We start from the raw sequence: 27,130 nt of genomic DNA, 5'->3' as shown, positions 1-27,130 counted from the left end.
GGAGCATCTGGTTACTGACGAGGGCGTCTTTGGTGTACAGAATCAGCCGAGTGAAGCTAGACTCTCAAAAGCTAAAATACATAAATAAGCAGGCAGGGGAGGTTGCGCCTGTGAGTTGAGGGCTGTGCGGCGTGTAGTGGAGACGTGGTGGGTAAAGCTAAGGCCACTCGTGGTGATAACGCCGTCCGTTCTTCTTCCTCTCCTTCTGGAGGTGCTCCAGTTCTGCCTCGTACATCATCTCCTGCATCAGGTACTTTTCCCTCCTCATGCGATCGCAGAGATCCTTCGGCATGTCGGGAATGAGGTACGCTATGAAGGACTTGATCCCAAACACCAGGTGCTGAGGAAAGCATTAATCATTTATGAGTTACCTTCCACAGAACTGCATAATTCAATAGCAGGTTTACACAGTGTGCACCACAATAAAGAACTTTATATGCCCTATAATGTTTAATAGCTGTATATTATGCCAGTTTTTCTCAGCGTACAAATCATTGCACAAGGCAGCGTTGTCAGGGGAAAATCTCGTCAACTTTTCAAGGAAAGAAAAAGAAACATGATGCCTTTTTTTAGCCGGACCACCATGTAATTTGGGATTTATTCTGTGGGTTTTGAGTGAAATTTCTCAACCTACTGCAGCAGCAAGATTCATTAAAGCATTAAAATTGGGGAAAATTGTGCTTGTGAGGTTTTCATGTAACAATGACAGCACATAAATGAATAAGAGTTCAAACAAATTTAGAAATCAACACAAATATTCTCTAGTTTCACAGACTTGAGAAGACACAAGAGGATTTTGTTTTAGCTGCTTGCCTTGCTGGTAAACACACAGAAAAGAAACAGGGAGCGCTGACAGACCTCAAAGACGATGATGAAGGCCAGCCTGGCAGCCAAGACGTGCCAGAACTGCAGGGTGAATTCATACGGCACTGGGCTCCAGGGCGATGCTCTGTAGTCTCTGTACCTGCAGTATCTGGACTGGCTGCTGTTCTTCAGCTCGCCCATGTCAAACACAGACAGGCTGCTGTTCATGTAGCCTCGCAAACACCTGAGGGCGAAAGCAGAAGCTATCAGACCATAACACAACCCACTCTGCTGGATATATTTAAAGCTTACACATTATATTTACTGCTTACTCATCCTCATGGTGGTGTCCCTTGTCCACACACGGGCCATATTTGAAGGCGTAAACAAAGCGGGGGATGTAGTCTGAGGTGATGGCAATGACGAAGGCGTTGGTGATGACTGCCAACACGCCGATACCTTCGAGAATCCCGTGCCAGATACCTGATGGCCAAATAAGAGGAGAGTAAAGGTTTTTTAGAAAGTGTAAAGGAAGACAGTTAGGAAAATGAATGTTTTGTACGTTGGTTTATGCCTTCATCTACAACACATAGTAACTTGTGGCTGTTCTGTGTGGCTTACAGTAGTAAGCCTTTTATTGGTGAAACATTAAAGTGCATCAAACAGAAGAAAATGATGGACAACCTTTGCTGTATGTCATGAAACCACTAATTTGTGACACATTCCAGGAATTATTTTGTGAGGAAGTCTTGCAATTTAGCTTTCTTGATATGCTCACTTTCCTTCATCGTGCTTCATTTACTTCACTTCAGTTAATCATTTACCAGAATGGGTTTCAACAGCCTCCAAAGATGCTGCAAGGACATGCTGTTTATACACACACACACAAATATATACAGCCATGTAACTAAATAGTTTGTCGACTGTGTTACTCAAAGTACGGCATGCTTTTTGGCTGCATTACAATAAAGTCTGTTGAGGCTACTGTACTGTCAGCGGAGACGAATCATCTCTCTGCCTTTTCTGCATTAGATCTGTCTCTACAAAGAAGCTTTAATCTTCTGTGCGACTGAGACATAATGTGTCATAATGTGAGACATTACAGCTGAAGAATTCTAAGTGTTTCAGGGTGAATTCTTCCTTTAATTACAGGGCAACATGCCTCAGAAAGCATTTGGTCATATATTATATGGCAGTTGGAGGATGGATGTTTGTGGTCATATGGGGAGGTGGGCTGGTGGGCGGGGAGGTGCAGCATATGGCAGTGCAGAAGCAGAGGACATGGGAACATATCTATCTCCACAGGATGGAGACATGTTTGGTTCCCACAATGTCTCACTGTTGGGAAAAGAAGTGGCTCTGATCTAAAAATAAAACTGACTGTGTGAGAGACACAGAGGAGGTGTGGGGGCAGGCAGAGATCACACTGACCGATGTCAGTGGCTCGGGCAGGCATGGGTCTCCTCCACTGAGTGACAAACTTGTAGGCGTCAAGACGAATCTCAATGATGTTGTTGAGCAGAGCCAGGAGAGGAGCCAGCGGGAACGCCGCCACAAAGATGGTGGTGAAGCCAAACTGGAGAACTGCAGAGGAAAGAACCGTTTGGATGAACTTCAGAGGATGTCCGTCTCAACTCTGGCACAAACAACGTTAAAGATTGAGTAGCAGCCATAAATATTTCACTCCTCAGACAAATATGTGTAAAAATAAGAGTAGCGTTTTACCCATTTCAAGGTATTCGTCCACCAGTCCATGGGCGTTCATCGGCTGCAGATTCCAGTCTTTGTCCCACTGTGGAAGCTGGGTTTTATTCTCCACATTCTGCCCTCCACCACCTACTTTCTTCATCTTCCTACGAGACCACCAGTTCTGCAGCAAACTGAAAATGTAGCAAGTAGCTAGCTGTCAACTCAAAGCAATTATTTCTGACAATGTGCTGAGCACTGCAGGAACCCTTTTACTAAGCTCCACACAAGAGGATTTGATGTGTTCCTGCAGGAGAAAAAGCCTTTTCATATGCTAATGAGGTAACGGATAAAAAAAAATAACTACAAAAGGTTTGTAAAATGCCAGTCACTTGAATTTACAGCATTAAGGACTGAATACGACATCTCTAATGGTTCATAGAGAAAGAATCATATGATTATAATAACATATTACTTACGGATAACCGAGCTCCATGAAGTTGTTCCATATTTGTTTGAAGAACATGATGACTCCCATTTGCAGGCACAGATCAATCAAACAGCCGCTCGGGTGACACTGAGAAAAATACAATTGAATAAAAAAACTGTGACATCAATATTTCATGCCCGATAATTCAAAGCCATGAGCGAATCCTGGGACACACTTCATCCCATTCTGTTTTTTTGATCATTAAAATTTTAAATCCCAGTAATTATGTGGGAGATTAATGGTTCACATGCAGGCGGATCATTAGAAAGAAATTCTAAATATATCCTAAAACAGAAGGCAATAATCAGCCCACTTATGGTGACGCCTAATTGCACTCACCTCCTCCAATCTCCACCGATTAAAGAGTTTATTGTATTTTCCAGGCCTGCCAGCAAACCTGAACAGATTGAGATTGGCAACATTAGCTGCGAAATTCAATCAGAGGAAAAATAATAAACTCTGAGCAGGAAAAAAAAGACACTTAAAGGTGCTAATCATGTCCGATAAACCACAGCTTGGTTACATTTCTAGTCAAGGCAGTATTAGTAGAGTCTTGCCAGTCGTGACATGTGAGTTTGAAACGAAACATCTTTGCACGATCTCTCATTAAATTCACTGTAAACAGTAACAGTAGAGTTCATGGCAGCCAGCCTACCTTCCGAGAAAGAAAGCGATGTAAAATGTGGAGCTGTTCAAATTTACAAACTGGAACAGGAACATCTTCAAAGCAAAGCTGTTCTCCCACTCAGACTCTGTCCGTGGATGCTCTGAGGGGGGAGAAACAGGGGGTTGTGGGGTGGACGAAGGAGAAAATGAATGCTTGCCAACCATCTGGGAAGCAAGAGATAATGAAGGTATAAATGCATGCAGCATGTGGACAACGCTCACCTAAATTAGTCAGCAGATAGGCCACCTTCTCATACACCTGACAAGATGATAATACTCATAAGCATCAACAGGGAAAAGGTTGAGGAGGGTAATGATCATGAGAAAAAGAGGCAAACAGGGAAAAAAAAAGTCTGGCTGTGGATGTGATAGTTCCTGGAACAAAGTTCTAAATAAATGTTTCACGAAACATTTGTTGGACAGAATATGTAAACGTGCCAGATGATGCTTGTCCAGACACCCACCACGTTGAGAGACATGATGATCATAAAGTTGATGCAGACGCCAGTGCCAGAGGTGGCGAACTGCCAGTTCTTCTTCACGAAATACCAGTTGAAGGAAGCAAACTTCTCCATCGCAATGAGGCGGAAAACCACCACGGCAAACACGGCCGTCAGAACGAGGGAAATCTAAGCAGATATGATGGAGAGAAGGAAGCATAGAGGAGGGGATGATACATGCGCTTAAAAACGGTGATAAGCAGGTTGTAGAGGTTTTATCTTATCTCATAATGAACAACTGTGCAGCATAAAAAGGAAAACATATTGATTACAAAACAATTAAGTATTCAGATAAACAAAACACTCATCATTCAAATGTAATCAGCAAAAGAAGAGAAATTAGGCCATCAGGCCAAATCCACTATTTCCTCTCAATACAGTTTTCATCCAGCAGGGGGAGATGTTATGCCACTGCTAGCACATCACAACCGCTCCTAAAGTGGCGCACAAAGTAATGGTGCTCTCACTCTGAGCCTGAATCCCAAAAGGGCAGATTATTCAAAGATCAAAGGCTTTACCATGAAGAATATTCCGGACACAGACACCATGAGCCGGCTGAGTTTGTCTGAGAAGGGCTGGAAAGGCTCGGGCTTGCCAGAGATGGGGTTGACTCTCTCCACCCTGGAGTACTTGGCTTCGAACTGAGGCCTCAGCTCCTCCTGGTTCACAACACACATTCCAGGATGAACTATTGAACTGTGTCTGCCTGATGAAGCAATAACTCTTATTTTTATATTGTGTAAGCAGTGTCAAATTTAGAAGACGTGCTGCATGAACGTAGAGTAAAAATTGTAGAGTAATCAAAAGATATCAGATATATTTGTGGATATTGCTGACGTACCTCTTCCTCCTCCCAATCAATGAGATCCCAGTCATAAGTCAGTTCTGCCCTCCTCCTTTTCCAGAACTCCAGGAATACTGTGGCTGCAGAGGGGACCAGGAATCAATCACATTATTGATCAACTTTGATATATGTAACACATAGTATGATTGATTATCATGTGACTGCAGAGGGTCATTGACTATGGACACAATGCAGAACCAAACACCACATCATGGTCAGATATCCTGAGCGAAACACAGGCTGCAGTGACGTGCATGGCCCATTATGGAAACTGATTATAGCAATCAGTTCACAGACTGTCTGAGTTTCTGTGGTGAAGTTAAGGGAAAGTGGCAACAGCAAAAAGGCTTTACTTGTACAATGTTTCACCCCCAAATCGCTTCTTTGTCAGGCGAGATCCATTTTATGTTGAGAGACTTCAAAAGCAAAGCTTTCTGTGGGCAGAATTCAGTCTGGAGGCATTGTTTCCTTTGTGTCTGAGTCCATTATCACTTGAGCTGCGCACAACACCAGAGATGATGTTTGTAATCTTTTTCTGCCAAGACCCTTCATGTATTCTGGTTGACTACAGATACATAACGTTAGAAAAAAAAGGCTTTTATTAAAGCTGCATGGCACGCACAGTTCAATCAACACTTACGTGGTTCAATACATGTGGAAAGATTTGTCTTAGCAGTATTAGTGCAAAGACAGTGACAGATGGACCTCGAGGTCAGTGGAAAAGAGCAGTGCAATCATGCATGATCTATGATGGACAGCATGCTGTAACACTACACTACTGATTCAGCCCTTTTGTCAGTTTTCATTAGACACACATATAATACAAGCGTGTGATTTTGTAGCAGAAGGACGGATGTCTAATGAAAACTGACATGAGTATTCGATCAGTGCTGTGTAGCTTTAACACAGCTCTGATTTGTGCATTACAGTATGAATGTTTTAGCCCAGAATCACCAGACCAAAACGCAAATGTAAATTACGTTTTTATCTGCCAGAGCAAATATCAGCTCGCAGATTCGTCTGGTTCCCAGGCTATGAATGTTTTATATATCTGAACATATTGTAGCTGGAGCTGAAACAATTAGCCATATAATTAATTAGTCAATCGACAGAAAAAAAATCGTCAACTATTTTAATTGAGTGAGTCATTTTTCAAGCAAAACTGCCAAACAGTTCACTTCCAGCTACTCAGTTATGAGAATTGGCTGCATTTCTTTGTCATATTTGATAGAAAACTGAATATTTTAAGGTTTCAGTCTGTTGGTAGACTATTATGGCTGTTACTTGGATATTACTTTGTGCTTTCAGAGCAATTAAATAATTAAGAAAAGAATCTGCAGATTAATTGATGATGAAAATCATTGTTAGTTGCAGTGATGAAGATGAATGTGGGACACACAAAGGAATCGAGGCCTTAAAAGGCACCAGAATGTGAATCTTCAGTCAGAACACCTTTGACTGCTGTTAAAGATGTTGAAGTTTATTATAGCTTGACCCACTTTTGTTTAAAGAGAGAGAAAAGCAGCCTTTTCAGATGCCTACATTCGGTCCCTTGGGCGAACCAATTTTTCCATCTCTATCTCGCTCACACACAGCAGACCTGGAGTGCACTCACTCAGTGGTGCAGTACTGCTACTTTGGTCCACATTGCCAAAAGCCGTCATGCAGGATTCAGAGCTACAGACCTCAGTCAGCGAGGCTGGCCGGACCTCCCTCAGCTCTCCAGCTCACCTTGGCCTTCATTTAGCCCAAACTCAGAACACAATGTGCCAAGTGTTCCCTCTGGGCACAGGTGCTTGTTTACCACGCTGGCAGATAGATGGATGTGGGCCAGACACTGCGCAGTAACACTCACGCTCTCCGTTACAATCATATTATAGTTGAGGGAAGCATAGCTGCAATATACCATTATAATGGTGCAATTCTGCAACCCTGACAGTCGAGTGAGACCATCTCCCTCTGGAGAAATGTTGAATTATCCGACTAATTACATCAGGTGCAGAGGTTCAATCAGAGAAACCTGACTGATTTATTCACTGACAAATGTCTTGCAGTGAAGGTCTCCTGTATTTATTGTATTGAATTCGTGGTTGAAAAGCTTAATGTGTTTGGAGGAGTTGAGTGGAGAGTGGAAGCATAAGCACCAACACACTATTGTATAAATAGATCTGAATGCCAGAGGGGTTTGTATCAGGCGAGGAACATAGTTGATGTATTACAACAAGTGTTCACAGAATTAGGAAAAGGGACAAAAAACAAAACAGCCTCCACCTACCCCAAATAGCCATGAAGATAGCAAAGAACACAGTGCCGCCATTATCAAACAGATGGGTCACCTAGAAACACAAGCACAGGAAGGGCTGCTCTGAAAAAGGGCTTCCTGAAATAGAGGCTTCTATTTCAACAGGTCCTGACATGTATTTGACAAAAGTGAAGCCACTTGACCTTGTGATGATCAACATCATACTTCAGACGGGGCCTCACATGGGACATTTCTTAAAGGAATAGTTGACATTTTGGGAAATTCACTTTCTTGCCAAGAGTTAGATGAGGCGATTGATACCACTCTCATGCATGGTAAATATGAAGCTGCCAGTTAGCTTAGCTTAGCACAAAGACTGGAAACACGGTGAAACAACTAGCCTGGCTCTGTCCACCAGTGTAACACATATAATATATCTCATTTGCTTTATCTGTAATAAAAGAGCAAGGCTAGCAGTTACCCCTTGTTTTCAGTCTTTGTGCGAAGCTAAGCTAACCGGCTGCTGGTTGTAGCTTCATATTTAACGGACAGATATGAGAGAGGTGTTGATCTTCATTATTTAACTCTTGGCAACAAAGTCATTAAGTATATTTTCAAAAAGGTCAGAGCAAACCTTTAAAATATAGATTTTTGTTTCTATATCTTCAATAAAAACTGAATTAAATGGGTTTGAAATACATTATTATTTCACTATAATCCATTTGGATCTCTGTGATCATGACATACTCAAATTCAAATGACAACTTCACAACTTTCCAGTTCGTGGGGTCTGTCGTCAGGGTCATGAGAGTTTTTGGACTCACAAATATTTGTAAAACGTTTCTAATGAGCTAGAAGAGGTTGAGAAACTCTAACATACTGAAATGCTGTAACTAGAGATGACTATTGTCAGAATTGCACTAACCTTCGCGTAGACACAACTGTCACTCAGTGTCCACGGCTCACAGGTCTCCTCACACATGGGACACATGATGGTAGTGTTGGCTTCACAAATCTCTTTACTGATGAGACAATGAATCAGCAAATGACAGCAACAATCAAGAATATGCATGTTTCAAATGACACATTCAGTACAAGGGAGTATGGGCACTATGGTATGCAGGTTGTGTGAACTGACCTGACTTGGCTAGAGTCCATCGTGAAGAGACCATAGAGGAAGACAAAAACACCAACCAGGGCAGCAGGGATCAACATGCCAGTGTACCAGCCCAACCACGCAAAGTAAAGACCAATTTTCTCACCAAAGTACCGCCTGGGAGAGAAACGGAGAGACGGAGCGGTCAAAATTCACCAATAAACTGTGTTGACTGTTAATTAAACCTGGCCGTGTTGATTTGCTGTGAAGTTGTGTGTATAGTGAGAGTACTGTGAGGTGGTTGCGGCCCCCTAATGGACAGTGAGGCTGCTGGACTGAAAGGTCACACATTACAATGCTGTGGTGGTAAATGATTTGATGATGAATCAATAATTGTGGTTTTAGGGGGAGTTTTGTAGCGTATTTTCACCTGTTTCCAGTCTTTATGGAAAGCTAAGCTCATCGCCTCCTCTGTACTTAACACATGAGAGTGGTATTGATCTTCTCTTCTAACTCTTGGCAAGAAAGTGAATAAGCGTATTTCACAAAATGTCAAAGGAGAGTACTCGTTGTCACTCTGTCTACTCTTCCTTCACTGGTGATAAGATGGAAAAGACAGTGCTAAAATACAGCAGAGCTGAGGCAGCCATAAACTAAAGTGGGTTCATTCTTAACCGTTAAAGTAACCCTCCATCACTTCAGACATATCAGACATCCTGGGATGTCGGGGAGTGATAAACAAGCCTGTGATCAGAAACCTGGATATCTTTATAATCATGTACTTTAAACAGTGAGATGAACAACTAGATTACTCTGTGCTTTATTAAAACAACACATCCTGATTATGATCAAAGACAGAACGAGGCTCATAACCAGGACACTAGAGCTCATGTAAACGTCTAAAAACAGCTCATGGTGCTGTGTCACCTGCTTGAAATGTGATTACCTGATGAGGTCCAGAGGCTGGTATTTGTACCAGATCCCCCAGCGGGCCCAGCGCTCATACAGAAGATGCCTATGGTTCTGGGCACCGTGCGTCTTAATTGGGTGCCTACTCTTGTAACCACCCTGACGAGGCAAAGGGAAATCTACATTACAGGAGGAATTTTACAGTTTGACCATTTGTGAATCTCTACAGCTTTTCAGCACAAATAAAAATCTTCTCACCTCATGAGGAGGAAATGCAGCCTCGTACGTGTTGTTGCCCAATAACCGGTTGATACCTGCAGCAGAATAAACCATGTCAAAAGATGCAGATATACCAGCTAGAAGCACAAGGACACCACGTTAAGAACTGTGTACCAGTCATAATTCAGATAGGGCTCCAATGAGAGATTCATTTAAACCCACTCTCCCACAGTCATAACAATTTACTGCATTATGTAACTGACAAGCTGCATTAGACAAGCACATTAGAGGCTTAAAACACTTCAAATAGCTGCAAGCACTTGAAAATAACCTTTTTTGCTGGACCATAAGTACTTGGTGTAAAATATTGTTTCAATCACAATAAACTGCCTGAATTGGCTGCACTGTACTATTTGAAGAAGTAATGAATTAAATGTTATTTTTCACAGGACAATAGCACTTTCATTTGCATTGTCATCCCCCGACTAAAACTGCAGATAGTGAGAGCAGGAGCAGGGAGGGGTGGTGGATTTGAAAAGGATTTTCCACTCTTGTGGCAGAGCTGATCTTATTTGTTGGAAAGTAGAGTGGTCAACGGTATTAAAATATTAATGTGAAATCCGTTCCAGTCCTTCAAGGCCAAACTTTAATCAGCACAACATGTCGGCGGCAGTCAGACAAGATAGTAGAGTGGGAGTGGACGGACAGTGATGGCTGATACCAAAAAAAACAACAACAGCCAGAAGGAGAGGAGGGATCAGCCACAAGTTGGACAATACCAACAGCTCAGCAGCAGCCCACATTTTAATCATCCCACAGCAAAACAACAAACAAAGGCATAATTCCCCCCACTAGCCTACTATCCCTCTCTGAAATCAAATAAACAGCAAAATCAATTCTCTTTCACTGGTGCTCCTGCTAGTTTTAGTAGTGCCTTAATAAACACAGAGATAGAAATAAACATAAAAACTATTTATTTTCTAAAGTATGTAGACTCTGCGCCCTTCTCAGTGAATAAATAGTCCTAAATAGTTAATTATGATGGACATGAGCATGCCACGAATGTGACACTACCAGAAATATTGTTTAGTATGTGAGGAGGAAGAAGAGACGCGTGGTGCCTTACCCATCTTTGATTTTCCATCCTCATACTTGGTGCGCTGCAGGACATGATGGACTATTCTGCTTCTGGTGGAATTGGAAAAGAAGGTCTCTCTATTGTTGATAGTGAAGCTGGGAGGAAAATAACAGCACACTCCCTCAGATATTCATCATGTAACAGTATATCAACATCATCCAGTCACAGCCCTTAATGGGAGCTGAGCCAAAAATGACGGGAAGCTCATTAAAACTCAATTCATGATGTAAAGTTTGTGTTCATTCCAGCACCATTATTTAAAAAAAACCCAAAAACGTCAAGGCTGACAAGCAAAAGAAAAGTGGAAATGATTCACTGACAAATGAGATTAGATGATGGCTTTCATCAAAGAGATGCTTTGAAAATGACAAAACCGGAAGAAATGGGGGAGAAGTCTAATAATCATCTGCATCTGTATTTCGATATCTTATTTATGATCAACTTGTCTTTATCGTTCTGAGATCCGGCTCAAAGCTATAAAATATACAAGACCTCATTCATGCAAATTTCATCTGGTGGTTTCTAAATTCCACGTTGTGAGCTCAGGACATGAATGGATGTGATGGATGAGAGGGAAACCAGGGATACAGAGCAGGAGTATCAGCTAACATTACTGATACAGACACTTTAATTATGTGACACTGTGATCATGTGTATATGTCCTCCTTACTGATGCATGCGTGCTCTGCTGAAGGGGGCTGTGTAGCAGTCGGTTTCCTCCAGGTCAGGCAAGGCCTCTTTGTCCAGCTTCATGGGATTTCTGGGAAGCCAGCTTTTGATCTGACGACATCTCAGATGAAACCTGCTGCACAGACGCACAGAGAAACAGGATTAACGGCACAGATTAACATGAAGATTGTTTTCTTTGATATGGAACAGTGGCTCATAACCTTTTCTGCTAACACCGCCCTGACAAGCTCGCACCACCTCACACCCACTAAAATCACGTTTACACACACACACACATGCACGTGTACACGCACACACTGCAGGCATCACCCTGCATCGTTTTTAATTTTCACGTTACTCATGACTCATGAGCCTGGGAGTCACTGATCCAAGATAACAGCTTGCTAAATCCAACTCAAAGGATAAATCTGTTTTGTTTTTTTCATATTACAGTCATGATTTATGGACCAAGTGAAGTCTGAAGGCATGCATTGATTTCCTAAATTGTATCTCCTTTTAATGTTAAATTAACTTAAGAAATAGAAACAAGACTAAGAGTCAACAGCCATGCGAGCAGCTCTGTGAGGCTGTCCTTTGGCACAGCAATGCTTTGAGCTAAATGCTAACGTCAGCATGCTAACATGCCCACAATTTCAATGCTAACATGTTGATGTTTAGCAGATACCATTTTTACCCTGTTCACCCTCTTAGTTTAACATTTTAGCACTAAACAAAAATGTCATTAAATTGCAGGTATTTCAGGTCATAAACCAAAGTAGCTACATGACAACTGAAGAGATCAGGAAAGTTGTTACAATTCATCCTGCGGGGAATGTGAAAGTGTTTGATGGCAATCAAATGTTAAAGACATTTATAAACCACAAACGTCAACCTCATGGTGGCGCTAGAGGAAACATCAGGTGATCACCAAAGTCATTAGAACCTGAAAGTCTGGGAGTCACGAATGTCTGTACTAAATTTTGTGCCAATCAAACATGTAGATTTTGAGATATTTCAAAGTTTAAATAATACCTTTGCCAGTGGCGCTAGATTAGATGTCAGGGGATCACCAGCGTCATTAGGATTCATCCTCTGGGCACCGTAAATGTGTGAGCAAAGTTTGGATCAAAGTAGTGGACCAACCAACAGGCCGACAGTGACTTCCCTGGAGCTGAGGACTAAAAGTTTGTTGGCTGAGTAATATTTTCCCATTTCTTCTCCAGATTTGCTGTAGAGGTCTCTGTCTAATTTGTAAGGCTCTGCTCTGATATGGATTGAATGAATATAAATGGGATTTCGGGGTGAATACACACTGATGCTGGAGAGCACTTTATGAATGTTGCTGTGGAAGAGGACAGGTACTGCGCAGAAAGTAATGATATCAAACCAGCAAGCTGTCACTACCTGCACACGGCCCCGTTTGTTTAGCTTTACAGGGACATGACAGACCATGGCGAAACACATAAAGCTTATTTACTACTCGGGTAGATTTTTCTTCTTTTTCTTAGAGCAAGAGTTTAGTGGAAGACTGAAGGAGCCCTGAGGAAAAGATAATGGTCCTCATTCTTCACAATGACTAAGATCACTCTCACATTAGATTTAAAAGTGCTTTGTTCTCAGTTGGACAGGTGGGCGAGTGATTCTTGTCGGTGTGATTTTCGTCTGCTCTGTGTGTGTAGGTGTGTGTGTGTGTGTGTGTGTGTCCAAGCAGGACCATTAAAATGTATAAAATATTATCAATATCAACCATCAACATATTGTCAACATCTTCTATTGACTACAGTATGTCTATCCATAATGTATTAGTGATAAATAGTTTATTGATACAGTATATCAGTCTGCATGGTGAAGTATCATAAAACACTAAAACAGGCACATTTGTTGCGGCTAGTTTGTCAGGTCGCACTTATCCTGGCTAACAATGTCAGTAAGCTCTGTTCAGCCACAGGATGGAAGGAATGAGTCACACCATGTTTGCAGTTAAATGGATAAAAACCAGCACTCCTTCACGACCAGTAATATCACACTTCACTAACTGTTGCCTATTCAGAGCTTCACAAGGGCTCATTCAAAGCTTAAACACAAACTCCTGTCATCATTGCTGTGGTTCGAACATCATTTCAGTTACCTCTCATCACTGGAGTGAAATGTATGAACTTCAGGTTTAAAAAGCCCCTGAAAACGTGGTTTCAAATCGTGATGTTGTATTTCTCTACAACATTAAATATTTACACCTAAATAAGTAACACTCCAAGTTATAGTTCATACAAAACATTCTTGGGTTTTTTTATTAAGAGTTTAAGAGTGAAAAACTCTAATCTGCTTCATCAGGACTGTCATCAGGGTGTGATTTGATCAGATTTGCTTGACAGTGGACTAGTGTCATATACAAACAACCCAACGGCTGTCATCAGATTTGAATTGATGAATCCCGCCCACTTCAAACCATTTCTCATGTGAAATTTCCAAAACTTCTATAGACATAAAATGTTCAGTTCATGTTTTTAGGGTCTTTGAAGCAAAATAATTTAAAATGTACATGCAGCATATTAACCAAAGGTATCAAAAACAAAACAATGCAGCTATACATTTCTCTCAGTGATTTCTTGTTGGACTGTTTCTATCTGCAGTGAGATGAAGAGATGGAAATTTGAAGTCCCGTGCAGAGCTTGGACAACACTTGAACATCACATCAAAGCGCAAGTGCGTCGCTCTAAAAATAGTATGCAAATAAGCCTGTGCAACTCAATTTATTTGAGTGAAGGATTTTATAGAAAAGCACTGTCAGTGTGGGTGAGTTACAGTATTGTGCTCTTAACAATGTGCCTGACATGCAGGATGCTGTGCTTTTTGAAGAGGTTGGAAAGTTTAATTAATCACATTCATATTCATATTCTTAAATCCTGGCTAAATCAACTGCACTTAATCACTGATTTAAATGACTTTCCAACCATTTCAAATTATTTCTTGTTATCAGTACTGCACACAGAAGGTGATTTTCCAATTTAAAAATCTAATCCCAGACTTTGTAAACACTGTATATTTACTCACAGTCTGTGTAAAGGGTTTATTAGTCCTGGACTGATTAATCCTCAGTCGATTTTGTCGAGGTTTGAATCAAACCTTCTCTGTTTGTGTTCCTCCCTGAGGTGACTGATAACTTCAGTCCAACAACACCATCCACAGCTCACATTACGGCCGAAGCCTGGCAGCTGTGCCGCTCATGAATTTCATTAGAGGATCTGAAGCATCCAGCTTTCTGCCCCAAGAAAGGAACAGAGAAGAATAATCCAATACCTTAAATCCACTTACCTGCCCAAAGTTTTGCTCTTCCAGTCCGTAAAGTAACATTTTTTCCTGAAAGAAGAAAAGAAAAAGGCACGTCAGAGAGAGTGCCAAGTTGCGAGCCACTGAAAAAGCTGACCGTCATACTTTCCAAAGTTAAAGGTTCAATATTTTCTCAAACTGCGGTTACCTGAAAGGCATTCGAATGTTCATCTGCTCTGCATATTTGCAAAGGGTATCCCAGGGAGCGTGGACCTTCACGAACATGATGTCGTTGTTTGTCAAAGAGGGCTTTCAAATGAAAAAGAGACACAGGAGTTTGAGAACTAAGTTGAGAAAACAAGCTAATGAAATTAAATGAAGTTTTTTTTTACCTCCTTCTCCAGCATTAGACCCTCAGCCCGTAAATTCTTCTCAAAGGTGCACCTCTTTTCCACCTGTGGACTGGACTTCTTGTAAACCAGGATGTAGTCAATACGCTTTTTCCCATCTCGGAAAAACAGCCCAGAGGAGCCAGCTGGGTTCTTTCCCTGTGGAGACAATGTTTCACCTCTGAAGTTTAGATGCAGGGATGCTAAACACAGGACTTCTCTGGTCCAGTGACAAAATAACTATAGTGTGCATTACTGGGAACGTGATACCTGAAGTGAATCTGTGCGAGCCTCTAATTTAGCACGGGTGACAGGCTTTTGTAGCAGAAACGACTCGTCTGCCCTTGTTTCACACGTAGTCGCCTCGGACTCCTCCACGTAGTGATCCTTGCCATCCTCTGCTGCACACAGACACAACACGATCAATGAGACAGTTATTGAACGGGTAACGCACCACACAAAGTATCCTATCTGCGTAAAGTCTTTTGTTTGTTGCTCAAGTCAATATTTTCCTTAATCAAATTGCCAACATTGAAATGAGATCTGAGCTAAATACAAATCCAAGTTATTCATATGTGGGTGCCAGCTTGAGAGCAACACCTTGATGTAATTTAACAGATCCATGCACCGATGTTGGAAGAGGGCTAATCGTGTTTCCTTCCTTCCTGAATCAGTGGGATGCGTAAATCTCACTGATGAGCACAAACAAGATACAGTTTTGTTAAACCCACACTGAGAGGCAAGAAAAACACTCCAGATTGTACCAAGAATTTGTTTTCTAACTGCTCTAGTAGCTCAATGTTTTGAAAGTTTATCCGGTTCTTTGCCAACTTTGCAACTCGACATATGGAGGCTTTTCCACTTTCAGTGGTGTGTGGTATGTATTGCTTTTATAAGTGGGGAAGTACATTTACTGGGTAATACAATCCATCCAGCAGGTTAAAACTTTGCAAGACATTTTGTGTGGCTTATCATGACACCCTCTAAGTCTCATAACACATGCACTCTAATTGCATGACATGGACATGAAGTTTACATCCTACAGCTATAGGGAGACCTAGCATTTCACAGTGCAGCAAGTTATGTCTTCTCCAATACACGTGTGACAGCTTGACTCATTTCTCAAGTCAAACATTTCTACTTCACCAGCAGATCAGCTTGCTGCGACTGCAGTCAGAACTTGTTTCACAGCTTCATTAAGTAACTTAAGTTAAATTGGAGTCTCTAGCCGACAATGTGTTTTAGAGTGTGTTAGCACATTATTGGGCCGTGGACAGAAAGACTTACGTTTTAATGCAAAATCACTAGCTGTGGCAGGTTTATTTTCTTTCTTTCTTCAGTTTTATTTCAATCAGCATTCTCCGTGATCCGGGCTGGGGTTGTGGAGAGAGCTGCCCTATCTTCTGTCTATTTTAAAAACTGAGCAGTGGAATAATCTTTAGAATCACTATATCTCTACAGAATAGTGAACAGTAGCCATAGCTACCCATTACCCACCACAAACAAACCAAAACATCAGAATTTCATTCTGTATATACAACTCATATTGTGGGAAAGTTGAGGGAAATTGCAGTAATGTGTCTTTACAGACATCAATGTGAATTTCCTCTCTCTTACACTGAAAGCCAATACAGTCCATTTGGAATTGGAGATAAAAGTGTCATCTGAAGTGTCAGTTGAAAAATGACTCAGAACTTTGGGCAACATGGGACGCTATAAAGAATCCGAAGGCAGTCTGAATTTACGCTGCTGGATCACGCTGTGCTTTCACGCAGCAAGGAGTCATTCGACATGACTCTACTGAAGCGTCTCCAGTTTAAGGTGCTGCATTACTTCACTGATCATCTTTTGGAATGTGAGTCACATAATAACCATTATGAGCAGTTACTGACTCTGTTGTAGGTTATTGTGAAATCAGTACAAAAACAGTCAAACTAAATGTGTCACAAACACATCTGTCAGTGTACGCAGGTGGGAAGCTGGTGTAGGATCAAGTCCTTGTCTAGCGACCTCATACTGGTCTGTCTGTCTTCACTCTCGCCTTCTGTCTGCACCCTCCTCAGGCCAAAAGAAAACAGACCTCTTCCTCAGACGTCTATTTTCAGCTCAAAGAGCCATTTTTTTTTTTTACCAAAATAGCAACACCTCACCTTGTGCTGCCTCATCTGCATGAAGCTGCATCTCTCTTCCCACTTTTGCACACTACACCCAGCAGCAAAATGCCAAAGGGTCGGGAAAATGGCGTTTCAAGGTCAGGCAAATGCCAACTTATTGTAGTGCTGCTTGTGTTCTTTGTGCTTTGACAAAAATAGAGCCGTCACTGTCAGTGGCCTCTGAATATTCTTGAAGATATTAATAAGACTGAATCATTTTCACTCTCCAACATTCATTTCCATGTTACCAGTCCATACAGAGATGTATTGTTTTCCTTGCAGTAGCATTTTCCCACATTATCTCAGTCTTAGTGCAGAAAGTGCACCGCAATACAGGCAATAATGGCAGTCACCAGTAACAATACATATGATACACAGAAATAAAGTTAATTGAAATAGAATAACTTGAAGAGACGAATTTGAAACGACCACATGACTGCTGCATACAAAGATGGTTCATATCAAGTTCAGTGTTATTTAGCATTTAGCATTTAGACCAAATAATGTGCAAAACTTGCAGGTGGGTTGGTAAAAAAAAGGGAAACATTTAAAAAAGTTATCAACATAGAAGAGTAGAAGTCACAAGTTAAAACTAATCAACAGGTAAATGACAGATGTAAACAGCTGAACCAGCATGAAACCTAATATGAAACTCCTTTGACACAGAATTTGCTCATTTGTTAGTAATTTACTTCCAAGTTAAAATTCAGTTTCATCAAGTCAAATCAAAATCTATTTCAATGAATTACTTTGACTAATCACTGCAGACAGGCAAACTTTAAAATCAACATATATATCAGTGATGCAAACTGATGTAGCCACTCTCGCATGACTGAAGCATCTCATCCACTAAAGGGTTTAGGAAGACGTTAGTTAGTAAGTTCCTCTCAGCGGACTGACCTGTCTGTGGGGGCAGGAGGCTGCAGGAGGTGCTGATGCTCTGACTCAGACCCTCGACTTCTGGTTTGGGCTCCGGGCTCAGAGGCACAGACAGGAAGTGGTTGAGGTTGATTGGATGAGTCTGACTCTGGGCCAGGCAGGGCAGGCTGCGGCGAGACGGCTTCAGGCTCTTCTCCTTCAGGATCTCGCTGATGCTGGTGTGCATGCCTGAGGACGAGAGGGACAGAGGCAGAGGAGGTCATTTCACAAGTCACTTTAAAAATGTGTAAAATAAAGAATCCAAAGAAAGGAAAATAAACGATTCTGTAGCTGAATTGTGTAAATATATATATATTACATATTCATACTGATAAACAAAAATATATTTTAGTCAGAGACACTTGCATTGAGGGATGGATTGAATTGGGCTCTGCTCTCTGATGAAGCTCTGCTGGGAGAACTAATTTCCCCTTAATCAACACAAACAACATTAAATCTCACTCAATAAAAGTCAATAATATAAAAAGCCTATTACATAAGGAGGAGGCTGGGTGGTGGTGTGAGCCACAGCAGCAAATGTTAATGCCATGAAGGTATCGACAGAGTAGTCAGGGAGAAGTGATGGGACATTATGGCTGCACTTTACACCTGCATGAGTATGACTGGATGTTACAAGTCAGCTGGTGGAACAGCTAATGAATGAACCAGTGATAGGAAAGCATGAAAGGGGCACGCCACTCCGCAAGGTCAGTTTACTCGTTGTGGAAATTACTACTCAGCTTGTGACAACAGTTGTACACTGCAGCTCTGAAGGTCTGAAAGGAGCTTTCTAAAGTCTGAGAAAGTCTCCCTGATGATGTATTCAGGTCTACTGTAGGTGTTGTGTAAGTTGTAAATGTTATTATTGCTTTTATTGTTTTATTTTGTCATTTGTGTTGTTATCACTTCTATCATATCATATCTCGTCTTTTCTTGCAAAATATAACAACAAACAATCACTTGAAACAAAGAGAAACAAAATTCAACAAGAAGAAAGACAAATAAAATGTAAGTAAACCTGTTTACAATAGATCTAGTGCATGAAAACAAGGGAGCGAGTGGAAGAAAGGGAGGGAGGGAGGGAGAAATCAGTTCAGTCATCAACTGGTCCATTGTTTTATGGGCTACAGTGGTGGTGATAAAGTCCGTCCTAGAAGAGAAGAGTGCATTAAAACTATCAGCACTCCCCCTCCATCAAATCACACAGCAGCATGACGGTGCACCACAAAACTAAACTACATACACACGCTTGTTAATGCTGCAACCAAAGATTCATGTAATAACAGCATTAATTTACACTGTTACATGCTTTCTCATTAGCATGTCATTGTTTTATTAATACCAGCAGAGGTCATTTTCAAGGTCATTTCAGCAATAAAAGAGCAATATGGTGATAGTGTGGCCGACTCGGAGGTTTATAACGATAATGAACGTCCAGGAATGGAAGCAGGTCATTGTCCCCGACCTTCACACCAGGCAGCCGCTCCAGCTCTGCAGCTCCCGACGTATTTATTCATGAAATGAAGGAGCTCTGTCTCAAATGGGAACATGACTTAGTTTCACCTCCAGTGAGGAATTCTCTCAGTGACCTTCCTGAAACGTTCAGCTGCATTGATAATTCACTCTCTGCATCCTGAGGGTCGGCGCTGCGAGCTGCGCAATAACTCACACCCGTGACACTGATCTCGATGGGATTTCCCAGTGCTGCTGGGTGAGAATGGAGCCAGTTAAAGATGTGAGCTTGAGGGCCCAGGGGAACCACTAATCGCACTGTTTATTTCCTGTGCAGCCCCACAGATATAAAATGAATGAAAGTGGTGAGCTCCAGCTAAAAGCCATACAATGAATAATTGAAAAAGTGTGGACATTTTGATACGCATTGAAACTGCTTGCAGCTGGTTTTCACTCAACTCTTAAAAAAAACAGTTTGAAATGAAAGTCTTTTAAATATAAAAGTATGATTACTCAGCACAAAATATGACATGATTAAACTTTAAATTAATTTGTTCAACTCAGAAAGTTAATTTGTCTCCAGGCTAACAACAACAGCAGCAGCTTGATTTCCCAGGGCTTTAATTATTACACAAGCGTTCAGTTGTTGCTTTTCATATTTTAATCGATTCCACTAAATCCAATATTTCAAATCAATACTGCTGCAGGTTGTTAAGCGATTATTCTGTAAAGAGTCATATTGTGCCAATTACATCTGCAATGACATTTCAGAAAGCACACATTTTATAGTGAGCAAGAAGGTTTGTTTCTCTCAGAGCGACAACATGCTTTATGACTGGCTGGTAAATCAGAGCGAGCTGTGAGCTTCTACTCAAGAGGCCAGAAGCCTAAAGTGCCATAATTTCACAGCCTCTGTGGATTGGAGATGGAGACTAAAGATTGGATGCATTCTTATTTAATATAACAGTTAGAAGACCCTGCCCACTTTCTCTCCATTATACAGATCGATTCATAGAGAATGACTGCTGCTGCTGCGTAGTGAGTCAAAAAGGTACTTTTACCGGACTCTTTGGTTGTCTGGATAATCCCAACAGACATCGGCGAGGCTCAACATGTCTGAGATGATACATCAGAGCAGAGCCAGCTAATGGGCCTGTAGGGGTGAGGCTCGGGGTCCCAAAGGACTCAAAGTTTAAAATAGATCCACAAATTGGACGGGGTTGGTGTTGTGTGAAATTGCTTCCATGGAAATTTCAGAGCATGTGCAGATGAAAAATAAAAAAGAATTCACTGGTCAAATCTCTCTGCCTCTGTGGATATTAAGGATATAATAATGGTTGTCTGACGATCATTGCCCTGTTCCAAAGCTTTAGCTTCACTTCCACATGCAGGCAGACTCTGTGAACTCTGTCCCACAGTCGGATCAGTTGTGCAGAAGACAGTGCATTGTGTAAATCTATATAAATATATAAAGGGTTCATCTAATGTGAAATCCTGTGTTTAATCTCGCTGTCTGCTGGTTTATCAGGAGAAAGTTAATCCTGTGTGTGTTCATGGACTGTATGTGTGTGTGTGTGTGTGTGTGTGTGTGTGTGCCAGTTGGTATGGGGGTGTGTGAGTCCTGCACAGGGAGGAGGGACGCAGGAGTGGCAAATAAAAAAGAAACAGATCCAGAGGCCCAGGGAGTGGACGCTTGCTGTGAGGTGATGGGGGGACACTTCCAAATTTTCTCTAAATCAGCATGATACAGGGCACAATCCTGTGTGTGCTCTCACAAACACCCACTCAGGCTGATCTGAGGGGGAGCTGGACGAGCTTCAGGGAAGGTCGTGATCTGGGATTTGGATCTCTCCTGTGCAGCTTGTCCATGACGGTCTTGTGATGTGAGATTAAAGGGATGTTTTTTGGGTTCTGTGCATGTGTGTGGGTATGATATTGTACATATACAATATAGACCATTTTGACTGTATACTGTGTGCTTGTCTACAATTGTTTCTGCTAAAAATCAACAACTTGTTTATTCATTATTTGTTTGTTATGATCCTCTTGATTATTTCTGTCATTAAAAGCGAGCATATCTCTGGCAGTGTTCAGCACTATTCCTCTATGCGTCTGTGTGCGAATGTCTCCAATCCAAGCCAGCTGGAAGAACAAACACTTCTTTTGAAAAAAGTCAAGGATTTTATGATCAAATACAAGCTGTCAGATATCAGAGGAAGTAAAACAAAGCTGTGAAAATTGGGTAAAACTGTCCAATATGTGTAAAAAGAAACGTTACTTTCCCTTTTAGTCACGTTTGTCCACGATCACTGTGAGAGACCTGAGCAGAAACTAAAGCATCATATCTGCAAAGGATGTTGCACACGGTAGCAAACAGGGAATTCAGGTCAGTGGGCTGTTTCCCATCATGCCTCTATGTTTCCTTATTCTATACCTTCAATTATTCATCCATGTTCAGCTCACAGCACTTTCAGCGTCACGGCTTTCAACTGAGAAACATTCTGCATCAGGACCTTTTTAAGCGCAACACACATGATTATTGCTTTCCCCCTACAGGGTTCATTGCAGGGGATCCCTGCTAAAAAAACAGTGGGCAAAGACGAAGAAATAACACATACACACACACACACACACACACACACAAGCTTAGAGAAGCAGGCCCAAAACACTGCTGCGACGCGTTTATAAAAATGATCACGTGGAGGCAGGACTGAGGCAAAGCCGGCAGCCTCTCCTACAGAAATGTTCTCCAAGCAATTAGAGTGTGTTTCATCCTCCGCCTGGCACCCTATCAAAGAACACATAGACAGACAGAGCTGACTTCACAGGCAGCATTTAGAGCAGTATCATTACCAGCGACTGAATATTCAGCTCTTATCGTTACATGGTTAGTACTCGAGACACACCAATAATTCTTGCTGACCAAGTGGAAGTATGAATAGCAAATGATGAGCGATCTCTGGTGTGGATTGCACGAGATACTCAAACTTTTGGAAATTTCTCTTTATTCCATGCAACAAAAGTGAAAATAAATCACAAAATGTTGACATTTGTTTTCCTGCATGTTCATCTGACAAAATCTAACTTGGATCAGTTGAAACAGGCAGTGAACTAAATATATAGTCAGCATCATAACAGTGCACTCAAAGTAAAGGCAAAGGTATTTTTAACGCTACAGCTGAAAAGCATCACAGTATCAAAAGAAGAACTGCTGCACCACTAATACTGTGACTGTGGGTTTCATGGAGAATATCAAGTATAATTTGATTTTCTATTTAGAACAGGGAGAAATCAAGCACCGGCCCCACAACAAAGGGGTCATTAACAAATTCAAAAAAAGACACTGTGGCGGACACACAGACTGCAGCAGTTTTCACCTGGGAAGTCTAATTCTTCTACAAACAAAAACTCAGAATAATGTGACGAAAAGATTCACAAACATTGCTACATATAGTGGCTTTAAAATGTCCAGTCGTGTCTGTCAATGTTTCAGTGTTTGACGTAATAATAAATGTGAGTTCTCCCATGTATGATTTGTGATTTACCACAACAGTAATTTATTCACTCAAAATACAAATAAGTAATACCTGCTTGGTCATTCATTCATTTAATTATAGTAAATTATTATTAACTATGTAGATTACTGACTTAGCAACAAAAGCTATTGACTCAAGTGACTGTAATGACATACTATATATTGTAGTTAATGAATGCAAAGTTAATATCACAAAACAGCTTATTGACTTGACCTGAAAATATGATTTTTGTACACTGATCCAACTGAAGACAAAATGTGAATATCAAAGTAAAAACAGCTAATAATTGGCAGTTGTCGTCTGTCCATCACGTGCAGCCGAGCCCGGCAGCCTGACCCTGAACACACCTCAGAGCAGATGGCACTTTTTGCCCGTGGTTTAAACGGTTCAGGACCTCATTATACAATCCTGGCACAACCTCGGGGTTGCATCATTTCAGCAGATTAAACATCTTCCTTCTCTCTCAATCTCATTAATTCCCCCGCTCCTTTAACGTCACACATCTTCTTATGCCCCCTGATTGTTTGTGATTTCTACTACGTCACAGGATTTTCTGCAAAGCCTCGGCTGTGTCCATGCGTACACGTCTCATCAGGCGATGCATGTGAACTGCACCGTCCTCGGTAAACAACAAGTTCTCAACATTTTAGTGGCCACCAAGTCACCAAAATCAGCATGTTTTGCAGACGTTATTAACTGTGGAATAACTTTGGGCTCCAGCAGAACTTCTGTCTCTGTTGTTCTTATAACCTAGCAACAAAACAACCGCTGACTATTTAAAGACTGTGAACGTGTTAAAGCTGGTAACTGCCAGACGATGCACACACATACAGAACAAAACAGCCTCTTTGTTTTGTCCTTTTGTAAACAGTTTGTCTACCTGGCATGGTACAGTTAGATAAAAGGCACTTTTTACACAGCATGGATCAACTCATCTTACATAAAACTGGTATCTGCCTAATATTCTACAATAGCCTGTTAAAATCACAGATGATAGAGTATATGTGCTCCCCCCAAATCTGTCCTGAAATTAATGTCTGTATCTATAAAACCATCTGCCTGATTGCATAAGAGGACAGGTGGCCTGCTTAGGACTGTGCAACCAAAGGTTTGCACATGAACACACACACACGCACACACACACACACACACACACACACACACGTGGTCAACACGCATTTACTGTATATGCACACATACAAAGTTAAAAAGTGTACACACCTTTCTTTAAAAAATAAATAACTAAATAAATTACTAATCCATAAACTATTTCCATGAGCAGGATGTTGCTTGATATGCACTATTGATTTTTTAGAAACAATAAGAGAAGTTGGTTGTTAGTATTGTAAAAGTGCAGGATGATATAAATAACAAAAGGGCTGCAACTAAGCATTATTTTCATTATCGATAAATCAGTTCATTGTTTGGTCTATAAAAGATGCCCGCCACAATATCCTTCAGACGTCCTTAAATGTCTCATTTTGTCCAACCGACAGCTAAAACCTTCACTTCACTATCATGTAATGCCAAGAAGGGCAGTTTGCTTTAAAAATGGCTTAAATGATTAATCGATTATCAAAATTGTAGGAGATCAATTTTTTTCCCCAGTGGATTAATCGACTAATCGTTGCAGCTCTAGAATAATACATGTAGAAGCAAGAACAAAGCTTCACTAGAAGACTTCAGCACTCAACTGTAGAACCAGATGACAGTTAAATCTTGATATACTTAAAGCAAACACAGACACAGATATTGAGTGTTCAATGTGTCAATATGTTTAATCAACATGCTGCCGATAAAACTGAGTTCATGATCAGTCTGCCAAAGAACATTTGAAATAATGTCAGATGGTTGTGACTCATTTATGTCTTGAAGTCCAAATGTAGCTGCATTTTGTAGTTTTGTAACTGAGTGATGTTTTATCTAGGCAGGATTTAAAATCCATCGATACCTTCATCTTTTGTTTATTTTCATAATTAGTCTCTTTTGTAACTCTGTGTCTTCAATAAAACATATTTTCTAACCAGCTGCCCAGCAGTTTTCAAACCACCTCATATTGGCTTCCAGTTGTTATTTTTATTAATGTTCTGATTTTAGTGATTACCTATAGAGCAATAACGGCTTTTCTAATAAAACGTTTCACCTCCTGTGAAACTTTCAGCTTTCACTTGGTGAACAAGCATTTTCAGCTCCAAGTGTTTTAATGCTCTCATAGGGTGTTGTTGATTGTGTTTGAGGAAGTGCAGTATAATTTCAGAATTTTGCTTTAGCAGGACTTTGTGAGCCAACATTCGCCCCTTTTGCCTTCAGTTTAATGGTGCACTTAGCAGTCACTGAAATATTGAGTGGGCCCTCCAGCCTGTAGTCAGATTTTACATAAATCTGATATCATGTTGTTCTACGTGTTTCCTGTTGGCCGGACTGAAGCTATGTGAAGTTACGAACTAGGATTTTCTCTGAAACAGCCGTATGGAAAGAAATAATTGCTGTGTTGAACGCGATTCATACAAAATATGATAGAAATAAAAGTCTGTTTAGTTGATCACAAATATTCCAAACAAACCCATTATGGATTCATGTGGTACAGTTCATATTGTGCATGTAGGTCATGGTAGAAGATAAAAGAAGTTGATGTAAATATCCTGCTTTCGCCTCCTCTTTCCGTTTGTTTTCACACTCAAACCAGCAAAGAGAAATGAGCTACAGCAGATAAGCTCACACCCTCTTCAGCGGGGCATCCCTCAGCCATGAGGTTTTTCTAGCCGCTCAGCTCAGCGTCCTCTCATCAGAAGCCAGAATAGACCCTTTCATCCTCCTCAGCCAGGTGCTCAAACAAAAACAGGCCATTTGCTCCCCGTTTATGAGCCTGCGTCAGCATTAACACAAGACGTTTCTTCACCATTCTTCTAAATTTAGACAGCCAGCACATTAATAATTAACACAAAGTATTAAAGAATCACTGGCGTTCTCTAAAGAGCCCTACTTAGGCTCTAAAATCAATGCGGGCGCAGCAGTGTAATCTAGCTGGAATGTAATGGACACAGATTGATGACTTGATAAGTATTTACTTATAGATTTGAAGAAATTTGCTCCAGTGTGAAGAGACCAACTATCTTTCCTTCACTTTACAGTTTGTTACATGATCTACGTCTACGTTACTGCTGGTCCAAAACGCAAAGATGCCAAATGGACACCAACATGATTTGCAGTCTGATGTCTCTTATATTGCTTTTTCAATAACTTGCTGAGTGGAGATGTGTTTTTTTTTTTTATTACTGTTAAAGCCTGAGTGCAGCTATCCCTGATAGGTGCAGGACACAGACAAGCTACTTCACCTTCAGCACAAACTATCCTGCATGCTCCCGAGCAGATTTGTATGGAACTGTTTGTATCGTTCCTCAAAGCACATGCACAGTATAATTATATTATTACACTAGCCTACTTGTACTGCTGTGAATGTTTAAGTAGGTCCTCGAAAGCTGATCTGGGTAAATGGAGGCGACTGTGAGTGCAGGTCAAATCACTGCAAGTTCAAACATTGCTAAAACAACCTCTCCAAGACTCGCATTGAGCAATGCAGCACTAACTGCATTCATCCAATGTATCATTACAAACGTGGTTTAAAAAGCTTCTGATCTTAATGATTCTTAATTTGAACAATTCTTGATAAATGGAGTCACGTTTTACTTAGAAAAGATCTGCTTTAATTGGATCTTTTAAGCCTACTGCTTAACAACAACGACTAAAGGTAATAGAGTCAGTGCAACATAAACTGGTGGATAAAACACCAAAGCGCACAAGGTTCAGAAACAGGATTGATCCCAGGAGGAGGGGGCTGCAAAGACCTCCAACTCTGCGTCACACTTTAAATCAAGTAGAAAGCCCGATACCTCCGAGGACCATTTAACATCACAAACTACTGAAGTAGAGAAGAAAAAGTCACCTCACATCCCTCACTCAAACATCACCGGACGCGAAATGATCACATTAGCCGACCAACCTTTCTGCTGCTTGAAGGACTGGATTGAGCCCGAGTGGTGCACCATTGCGACGTTCAGTTGGTCTCCAGCGTTAATTGAATTCCGTACATGAAAAATCAAAATTGCAGAATACATGAGAAACTATGGTGGGGTTGCGTAGGTGTTCTCGCAG

At 41.1% G+C, this 27,130-nt stretch overlaps 1 protein-coding gene across 1 annotated transcript; it reads right to left on the bottom strand.

Moving 5' to 3' along the window:
• Positions 1-157: 157 nt before the first annotated feature.
• On the bottom strand, positions 158-27,024 carry ano3 (anoctamin 3). The gene is made up of 25 exons (XM_070907018.1): positions 26,979-27,024; positions 17,973-18,179; positions 15,190-15,320; positions 14,923-15,078; positions 14,739-14,839; positions 14,576-14,620; positions 11,265-11,396; positions 10,583-10,689; positions 9,496-9,551; positions 9,275-9,396; positions 8,371-8,505; positions 8,158-8,254; positions 7,266-7,326; positions 4,988-5,070; positions 4,665-4,805; positions 4,111-4,275; positions 3,869-3,905; positions 3,636-3,747; positions 3,320-3,377; positions 2,970-3,067; positions 2,530-2,684; positions 2,236-2,388; positions 1,137-1,287; positions 859-1,048; positions 158-340 (listed from the first exon to the last, which is right to left on the bottom strand). Exons 1-25 carry the CDS (start codon positions 27,022-27,024, stop codon positions 158-160), a joined length of 2,922 nt encoding a protein of 973 aa, XP_070763119.1.
• Positions 27,025-27,130: the final 106 nt, after the last annotated feature.

This window comes from Enoplosus armatus, chromosome 6, assembly GCF_043641665.1.
Source record: "Enoplosus armatus isolate fEnoArm2 chromosome 6, fEnoArm2.hap1, whole genome shotgun sequence".
In the NCBI taxonomy this organism is placed as follows: domain Eukaryota; kingdom Metazoa; phylum Chordata; class Actinopteri; order Centrarchiformes; family Enoplosidae; genus Enoplosus; species Enoplosus armatus.
The sequence above is the reverse complement of the archived record's forward strand: the minus strand, read 5'-3'. Positions and strand labels throughout refer to the sequence as shown.

Excerpts from the sequence above, each read along its gene's own strand:
- ano3 (XM_070907018.1), bottom strand. The coding sequence starts at position 27,024 with ATGGTGCACCACTCGGGCTCAATCCAGTCCTTCAAGCAGCAGAAAG. Across the intron at positions 10,690-11,264 it reads AGCAGAGCACGCATGCATCA|CTTCACTATCAACAATAGAG; the intron begins GTAAGGAGGACA and ends TTTTCCTCCCAG. Across the intron at positions 4,276-4,664 it reads TGTCCGGAATATTCTTCATG|ATTTCCCTCGTTCTGACGGC; the intron begins GTAAAGCCTTTG and ends ATATCTGCTTAG.